The following is a 10,154-nucleotide window of genomic DNA, read 5'->3' as shown; positions in this document are numbered from 1 at the left end:
TGTTGCTATAAGGAAAGTGAAGAGGGAATTTTCTGGTGGTCCAGCAGTTAGGACTCGGAGCTTCCACTGCAAGGGCCTGGGTTTTATCCCTGGTGGGGGAACTAAGATCATGGAAGCCACGCAGCATGGCCAGAAAAAAAAGTGAAGAATAAATGGTCATGGAGGTAGAAGGAGCAGAGGACCCATCACATCCCACGTGGCACCCTCTGGACTTCCCGTTACATGAGAATGATAAACTTCCTACTTCTTTCAGTTACTAATTTCCAGGTGGTTTATCACTCACAAGTAAAAACTATCCTAGCTGACAAATAGGATTTTTACTTTGTGACAGGTATAGAATGGAGCCTTTCAGAAAAAAATCTTGAATTTAAAATTCTGTGGCTTAAAAAAACTTCATGGGGACTTTCCTGGTGGTCCAGTGGCTAAGACTATGTGCTCCCAATGCAGGGGGGCAGGGTTCAATCCCTGGTCAGGGAACTAGATCCCACGTGCCACAACTAAGAGTTTGCATGTGGCAACTAAAGATCCTGCCTGCCACAACAAAGAATCAGAACCTCTCATTTGTAATACTGGCCTATGAAATAAAACTGCAGGCATACTTTAGAGATATTGTGTGTTCAGTTCCAGACCAGTGCAAAGTAGTGGTTACTGCAATAAAGTGGGTCACAGTACATACTGAAGTTATATTTACACTATACTGTAGACTATAACGGGAACTCTGCTCAATACTCTGTAATAACCTAAATAGGAAAATAATTTGAAAAAGAATAGATACATGTATATGTATAATGGAATCCCTCTGCTGTACACCTGAACTAACACATGTTAATCAACTATACTTCAATATAAAAGAAAAATAAAAAAAAATACTTTGGGGCTTCCCTGGTGGTCCAGTGGTTAAGGCTCTGTGCTCCCAAAGCAGGGGGCCAGGGATCAATCCCTGGTCAGGGAACTAGATCCCACATGCACGCCACAACTAAGGACCCTGACTGCCACAACTAAGACCCGGTGCAACCAAATAAATTAATTTAATTAATTAATTTAAAAAACTTTATCGCTGCTCTTGTCAAGGGGGTGGCTGAGTGGATGCAGAGACACAGATCTTTGTAAAGACCCTGACTGCATCTTAGCTCACTAGCAGCATCTGTGATTTATGGGCAAAGAGCTGGCGGAGGGTCGTACTGTCTCAGACCAAAATATCCAGAGTCCACCCTGCACTTGGTTCTTTGCCTGAAGGGTGGCTTCATGGAGCCTTCCCTCAGCAGCTCACCCAGAAATACAACTGGGACAAGAGGACCTGCCCCATGTGTTATTCTTCCCTGCACCCCTGCCCTGTCATTGCCACATGAAGAACTTTGGCCACACCAACCACCTGGGCGCCAAGAAAAACATCAAATAAGGCCCATTCACAGCCTACTATTTGCTAGCAGGACGGCCTCCTGTCAAGCAGAAATTTCCCTTTTGGTGACTGAAGCAGCAAACAAACAAAACAACTTACTGCTGAAAAATGCTGACAGTCATCAGAGCATCCAGTGAGTCACAGCAGTAACATCAAAATCACTGACGAACGATCACCGTAACAAATAAAATAATGTTAAAAGTTCGAAACATCGTGAAAATCATCAAAACTTGACACAGAGACACCAAGTGACCAAATGCTCTTGGAAAAAGAGCACAAAGATTGGTTCAGGCACAGTTGCTACAAGCCTTCAATTTCCAAAATGCAGCATCTGTGAAGCCAATAAAGTAAAGTGCAATAAAAAGAGGTATGCTTGGGACTTCCCTGGCGGTCCAGTGTTAAGACTCTGAGCTTCCACTGCAGGGCGTGAGGGTTTGATCCCTGGTTGGGGAACTAAGATCCTAGGTGCCACACAGCGCAACCAAAAAAAAAAGAAAGAAAGAAAGAAAGAAAGAACACAGGTATGCTTGTATAAAAATAAGTTACCATAACAACAATTATATATGATGATAACCCATTTAAAAATGGCAAGAGATACTCATAAAATTAACTACGGATACTCAGTAAAGAATCGAAAACAATTTGCCTTAAGAGATTATTTTTGCAGTCAGACAACATGGCTTCTCATCCTGACTCAGGCACTTGCTGAGGTGGAGCTGAATGAGTCTTTTAATCAGTATTTGTCCTATGTTCCTTCATTTCTGAAATGAGAATAAACATCAGTATCTTTTTCAGCGATGAAAATTCAATGAGCTATTATGCTTAAAGCATTAATAACAATGATTCTTACTCAAAGTCTGGTAAGAAAGATAATAAAGATTGAAATTAAGGGAATTCCCTGGAGGTCCAGTAGTTAGGACACCATGCTTTCACTGCTATGAGGTTGGACCCCTGGTCCTGGAACTAAGATTCCACAACCCAAGTGGCAGAGCCAAAAAAAAGTGAAATTAAGATAACTTTTTAAAAATAAATTTATATTAATTTATCTATTTATTTATTTTTGGCTGCATTGGGTCTTCGTTGCTGTGCGTGGGCTTTCTCTAGTTGTGGAGAGCGGGGGCTACTCTTCGTTGCGGTGCGCAGGCTTCTCATTGCGTGGCTTCTCTTGTTGCGGAGCATGGGCTCTAGGCGCGTGGGCTTCAGTAGTTGTGGAGCATGGGCTTAGTTGCTCCGCGGCATGTGGGATCTTAGTTCTTGGACCGGGGCTCAAACCGGTGTCCCCTGCATTGGCAGGCGGATTCTTAACCACTGTGCCACAAGGGAAGTCCCAAGATCACTCATCAAAGAAAAATATATTATTTTTGGTTGAGAACAAATTCTAACTGGAGAATATAGGGTGTCAGTTGTCAAGTCGGAAGTAGCACAAATCTTATTTTCTCTGCAACATACTTCGGCTCTGAATGTCACTACATCACTGGAAAATGGCAGGATAGCTTCCAGGCATTTGGCAATAGAGACTCTCTCCTTGTCACAAACTATAGTTGGAATCTTGGGGTCTTTCTTTTTTAAATAAATAAACTTATTTATTTTTGGCTGTGGTGGGTTTTCATTGCTGTGCACAGGCTTTCTCTAGTTGCAGCGAGCGGGGGCTGCTCTTCGTTGTGGTGTGCAGGCTTCAGTAGTTGTGGCTTGTGGACTCCAAAGCACAGGCTCAGCAGTTGTGGTGCCCAGGCTTAGCTGCTCCACGGCACATGGGATCTTCCCAGACCAGGGCTCCAACCCGTGTCCCCTGCATTGGCAGGCGGATTCTTAACCACTGTGCCACCAGGGAAGTCCTTGGGGTCTTTCTCATTCATTCTTAAAATTTCATTCAGTTCATTGCATGCTGGTTCAACTCCACACACTTGATTTTGAAGCACTTGACCATAGCCAACTCCCAAATTAAAAGACTTCAGTTCACCATTTGCCATCCCAGTACTTTCACTGAAGTGAACCCCTAAAGGAACACTCTTTCATCATGTTTATAGTGCACCTAACTTTATACATGTGGATTGTCACATCACAAAATTCCCCAAACAACCTACTGATTTATCTCTTGTTGTAAAATGATAAAGTGTGAAATGTAAAGTGTAGGAAAAAAATAATGCTAAGGAAAAATTGTATTAAAATATTTTATTATAGTAGAAAATCAACCATGTAACTTATAGCTTAATACCATACTTAGAAATCGAAATTTTAATACTCTTGGGACTTCCCTGGTCCAGGAAGATCCCACATGCCGTGGAGCAACTAAGCCCCTGAGCCACAGCTACTGAACCCGCGTGAAGCAACTACTGAAGCCCATGCGCCTAGAGCCTGTGCTCCACGAGAGAAGCCACCGCAATGAGAAGTCCGCGCACTGCAACAAAGAGTAACCCCCGCTTGCCGCAACTAGAGAAAGCCCACGCACAGCAACTTAGACCCAGCACAGCCAAAAAAAAAAAGCCCAAGGGCTTCCTCCTTCGATACCAATTGGGAATTCAAAGCATAAATAGGTATCCACCTATAAGCACCACTGAGGAATCACCTTAAGGCAACAAGCCAGTCAGTATTATCTGTTTCCTCAAATCATTTTTTGAACACCTTGGAATTCTCCCATCTCCCTGGGAAGCTGATAAACATTCTCCTAACATTTCAATGTTAAAATCAGTCTCAATGACCAAACCAGTCTTTGGGTGAAGTTCCGTCCTAATCCGGTGAATGACCATAACTGCAATTTAGCAACAACAAAAAGTGCTCTGGAGGTGAATATATGAAATTTCAGAATATTCCTATAACAGAATATCCTATAACAGAATATTCCTATAACAGAATATCCTATAACAGAATATTCCTATCGTATACTGTTCGTTTTTTAAAGTCTTGAATATTTTCAAATTATTGCACTGAGTGCTTCAAGGACAAAACTGAAATTGCACGATTTTGAAATTTTCTAATATTTTTCGTATGCTTACTATATTCCTATTTTCCCCTCATGTAAATCAGGGTGGGTGCATGCTGTGACATTTACTTAGGAAAAAGGACATTAAGAAATACATTCATACACTGCATATTCAGGAATGGGGAGCAGGTTGTAGGGAGTACCAAAAAAAAAAAAAATTCCGAAGGTGGAGTCACTTACCCCTGAGAGGACAAACCCAGACTTAATTGCAGCTTCATCCCTCCCAGAAAAGTGACCTTAAACCAATCACTCTAGAATTTCCTAAACAACACTAGTGAGGTAATAGACAGGAAAAGATTTTGCCCTCCTTTCCCCCAAAAAGGTAACCTTGCCTGACACTATCTTTTAAATTATTTATTTATTTATTTGGCTGCGCCCGGTCTTAGTTGCGGCACAATGGAACCTTTGTTGTGGCATGCGGGATCTTTCAGTTGCAGCACGCGGGATCTAGTTCCCTGACCAGGGATCAAACCAGGGGCCCCTGCATTGGGAGCTCGGAGTCTTAACAACTGGACCACCAGGGAAGTCCAGAAACTATCTTTCCTTTAACTAATAACTTTCTTATCCTGCCCAGTATCTGCCTATTAAAGCTTTCCATTTTGTACAGCTCCATGGAGCACCTCTTTTTTTACTAGGTGGAATGCTGCCCAATTCATGAATCATTCAATAACACCAACTTGATTTTTATATTTACTCTGTCCAATTTTTGCACAATAGAAGTCAGAGTCTGAAATACACTGCTATGATTTTTTTTTTTTTCGGTACGCGGGCCTTTCACTGTTGTGGCCTCTGCCGTTGCGGAGCACAGGCTCCGGACGCGCAGGCTCAGCGGCCATGGCTCACGCGCCCAGCCACTCCACGGCATGTGGGATCTTCCCGGACCGGGGCACGAACCCATGTCCCCTGCATCGGCAGGCGGACCCTCAATCACTGCACCACCAGGGAAGCCCCTGCTATGACATTTTCATTATACCATCTGAATATTCTGGAACAGAGGGTGGAGAGGAATTACTCAAGTACAAATTATGAGAATTTAATCCCCAAATTGTATGTTGCTTGATTCCATATTGGAAAGAAATTATTGCAGATTCTTTCAATCCTGAGAGCCTAATGGTGCACTGTTAGCTTCTCTTGTAAAGTACTGAGATGGGGAAAAACTGTGCTGGTGGGAGCAACAGGATTCATCCAGGGTTGACAAAAGTGACTAAATTTATTAATTAAAACAGGAGACCCTACAATACATTCTAAATAAAACACTAGCAAAATGTAATTGAAGCAGTTAAATGTGAATCATACACATACACATAAAATTCTGGTTCTTTTGAATAAATTTCCCTCTCAAGATAACTGCTCTCTGTTCAACTTCCAAAAATAAGACTAATTTCTCATTAAACATAGATATATACAAGTTATGGCCATCCAGTGGAGAAAGTGGCCAAGATTTCCCCTGCATTATTTCCACCAATCAGTCACTAGCTACCTGTCACTTTCCTCCCATGAAAAGCCTAGATCATTAATGTCCTTCCTGCCCTGTTCAAGGTCAGTTGGTAGACAATTCTGTCCCATAACCCACTTTGGAGTATCTATGGAAGGGCTCCCCGAACATAAGCATGATGGGTCATGTCCTAGTTTTACATTATTTTCTGCCTCTCCCTAACGATAATTTACACAATGTTCAATTTAACAATTCAGTGTCCTTATTTTTCCAGGCAACATGGAGGTGAAGGAGCTACACCTAATGAAGTTGGCCCTTTCATCTTATTGACTCCTTCCCAGAGACCATCATCAAAGGCCTACACTGAAGGCGTAAGATCAACAGATTTCAAACTTCACGTTGAAAGGCATAAATTGTAACGAAGCCCTTTCAAAAAATTGAGTATTTATACACTGGAGATAATGGGCCATTTCCACATATATCCTTCTTACCCTCATATATGCATCATGTCATAAGTTTTAACACACTGTGACTTGTAATGATTCTGCAGTATATAATATCTCAGATTAATCTGGAGAACTACAGGCTGACTTAATCCTAGTATGCATTCTTTGATGTGTGGTCTATTGTAAGAATTGCTCAAAAAATTCCCCAAATTTATTACATTTGTAAGGGCTCTCCCAACTATGACTTTCATGATGCTCCCTGAGGATGCACTGTTTCTGAAAAGTGTTTCTATGTTCAGAATATCTGTATATTTTCTGAGCTGTATGAATTATTTCATCACACCAAAGGTGTGATTACTTGATGAAAACCTTTACGCATTCATTACATTGGAAAGCTTCTATGTTCCACAGTCTGGATCATCACTTACAGGCATTAGTAAACATATTCTTTTGTGTGGTTTCCCTCAAAGATAAGTCTTCTGAAGTCTGGTGCACTGTGAGGCCTGGATAAAGCTTCTGCCCTACATTTCCATGGCTTCTCTTCAATATGGACTCTCTGCTGTTGCTTAATACTTGAACTCAAGGTAAATGTTTTGCCACATCCATTGTATTTGGGAGCTAACACTTCAGTATGTTCCCCAACTTGTGATCTTTGGGTAAAATCCTTGCCACACACAGTACGTTTGTGTTGTTTCTCTCCGGGATAAAGATTCTGATATCTAGTGACGAAGGACCAGAAATTTGAAACTTTGCCATATTCATTGCATTTTTAAGCATGACGTATCTGGTGACCCTGAGTTTAAGGCACGACCTAAAAGCTTTGCAAAATTCATTACTTTCGTAATGTTTTGTCCAGTGCTTATTACCAAACTACTGGTGAGATGGGAGCCATGAGTATAGGTTTTGCACATTCATGGAATTTGTGAGGATTCTTTCTGGAATGAGTTCATTTTCTAAAGGCCTGACTATACTAAATACATTTACCTGGCTTCTAGCCAGTAAGAATTTTCTCATGAACATTAAAATGTGAACCTATGCTAAAAGCGTTGCCACACTGATTATATTTTCAAGGTCTTTCACCAGTATGGACCATCTGATAAGTTAGGCTTGAAAGCACACTGAAGGATTTGTCACACTCATTACATTTACAAGGTTTCTCTCCTGTATGAATAATTTGGTAGGTCATAAGGTATAAATCTTGACTAAACACACTGAGACAGTCATTACATTTGTAAGGTTTCTCTCCATCATGAATTGTCTGATGGTAAGTGAGGCTGAACGCACAAAAGCTTTGCCAGACTCGTGATACTTGTACGGTTCCTCTCCATTATGAATTCTCCGAAGAACCATAAGGTGTGAATTTTGAAGTTTGAATTTTGAAGTCCTTCCAACATATATCATATTTATATGGTTTCTCTCATGTATGGATTTTCTGATGTGTAGTGAGGGTTGAGACCCGAGTAAAGGTTTTTGCACACACAATATATGTGAAAGGTTTCTTTACAAAATGTACCCTCCAGTGACTTGTAAGGTGTGAATTTTGACTGAAGGCTTTGCCACAATCACTACATTTGAAAGGATTCTCTCCAGTATGAACCCTCCGATGAAATCGAAGATGTGGTTTTAGACGAAAGACCTTGCCACGCTCGTTACATTTATAAGGTTTCTCCCCAGTATGAACCCTCCACTGAATTGCAAGGTTTGAATTACAACTGAAGACTTTGCTACACATACCACATTTATATAATTTCTTTCCTGTACGAATTTTCTGATGTCTAATGAGGTTTGAGCAGTGATTAAAGGTTTTTCCACACTCATTTGTATACGGTTTCTCTTCGGTGTGAATTCTCTGAAGATTTGCAAGGACTGAATTTCGACTGAAGACTTTGCCACATACATCACATTTATATAGTTTCTCTCCTGAATGGATTATTTGATGTTGAGTGAGCTATAAGCCATGACTAAAGGTTTTGCCACATTCATTACATTTGTAACATTTTTCTACAACATGACTTTCCTGATGACCCACAAGGTGTGAATTTCGACCAAAGATTTTACCACATATATCCCATTTATATAATTTCGCTCCTGTGTGGATTCTCTGATATCTAGTAAGGTTTGAGCTGTTAAGGAAGGTTTCGTTACACTCGTTACATTTGTCTGGTCTTCTGTCAGTGTTGGGGGCATGCATAAAATCATTCTCATTTGTATTAGAAATACTGGTTTGAAGAGTAAGAGGAATTACGTGAAGTGGTGAAACTGAGGCACTACTGTTGATTTTCTTGTCAGCTAAATTTAAATTTAAATTCATAAATTTCCCCTTCACTTCTCATTATATGGAGTTCATCCTGAAAGCTTAATCCAAGCCTATTTCCAATGGGCTTGATTCCTGCATCCTGTCTACAATGGCAATGTCTTCCATCAGTGAGATTTTTGTTATGGGTTATAGGCATAACTTTATAATTTCTTTCATCATCTCTCTGCTGAGACTCAAAGTCATACATATTTTCCTGGATTTCCCTGAGGTAAAAATGTTCGATTTCATGACTTTCAGATCTTCCCAACATCACTGTTTGGAATACTTCTCCTGTTATCACTGTTCGTTTTTGGTTGTAACTGCTGGATCACACGTATAAGAGAGATATCTACAAGATATAAAGAAACATAGTTATCCTATATATTACAACCTATAAATAAATGTTTCATATTGAATATATATTACACCAAAAGTAATACTTATACCAAACAGAGTTATGAAACTACCCAACAATGATCTTAAAATTTTTAGAAACACTAAAGGAATAGAATTCTTTACTAAAGAAAGAGTAATAACATATAATTCAAGTTCATTTTAAGGTAGCCTTGTTTCACAAATCCTATGTTAAAAACACACAGATTGGACATCAGCTATCAAAGAGAGGGTAGTTTTCCACCATGACCCCAAAGCACATACCAATTAACATTAAACATGCTGCTGTCTCATAACTGAGGAGAAAAAAATATTATATTACAGATATATTCTGCATACTTACTACACATACATAAATGCTAAAAAAAGATGTAATGCTAAATAATCCAAACAAGCTAATAAATAATCTAATTAATTGGCTGTTTAGAATTGAACAATTAATACATAATAGAGAAAATGAAGAATTTGATACAACCTTTAAGGAAACAAAATATTTTTCTGAATATCTGCTTTAAAACTATGTACCAGGCTTCCCTGGTGGCGCAGTGGTTAAGAATCTGCCTGCCAATGCAGGGAACACAGGTTCCAGCCCTGGTCCGGAAGATCCCACATGCCGCGGAGCAACTAAGCCCGTGCGCCACAGCTACTGAGCCCATGCACTAGAGCCCATGCTCCACAAGAGAAGCCACTGCAATGAGAAGCCCATGCACTGCAATGAAAGAGTAGCCGCTGCTTGCCGCACCTAGAGAAAGTCTGTGCACAGCAACAAAGACCCAACGCAGCCAAAAATAAATAAATTTAAAAATTAAAAAAAAAAAAGTGATTGTAGGGAGAAGGTAGGATTGCATCTATTACACTATTTCCTATGTAATGTGTCCAACTGCATATTCCATAAGTTCCACTGTCATGCTTATATTTGAGAAACACATACATAATATTCTAGGAGATTGTGCAAGAATTTTGCTAGCAGAAACCAGCAGGAAAAACCAGGAAAAGGCAACTCAAAAGGAGATTCATGCATTTCTTCTGTACACACACATGCTGATACAAAGAAATCGAATCAACGGTACAATAGAGTAGGAAGGAGATCATGATTTTGAAACCGAGTCCCCCTACATTTCAGTTCCCCTGCTGAGTTTGATTAATCTCTTTATAGAATATTTTATTCCCTTTCTTGTCCCACACCTGCTCCCCTTAAGACTGAG

The 10,154-nt window shown here is 40.2% G+C and overlaps 1 protein-coding gene across 1 annotated transcript; it reads right to left on the bottom strand.

Annotated features, from left to right (window-relative positions):
• Positions 1–4,597: 4,597 nt before the first annotated feature.
• On the bottom strand, positions 4,598–9,707 carry LOC111181010 (uncharacterized). Its single transcript, XM_089902196.1, is given in 1 exon segment — positions 4,598–9,707. A coding segment is annotated over 1 exon segment (894 nt). The 5' UTR covers positions 8,572–9,707; the 3' UTR covers positions 4,598–7,677.
• Positions 9,708–10,154: the final 447 nt, after the last annotated feature.

The sequence above is a fragment of the Delphinapterus leucas genome, chromosome 20 (genome assembly GCF_059928025.1).
Source record: "Delphinapterus leucas isolate spDelLeu-1000000601 "Yukka" chromosome 20, BTC_Dleu_Yukka2, whole genome shotgun sequence".
Classification (NCBI taxonomy): domain Eukaryota; kingdom Metazoa; phylum Chordata; class Mammalia; order Artiodactyla; family Monodontidae; genus Delphinapterus; species Delphinapterus leucas.
The sequence above is the reverse complement of the archived record's forward strand: the minus strand, read 5'-3'. Positions and strand labels throughout refer to the sequence as shown.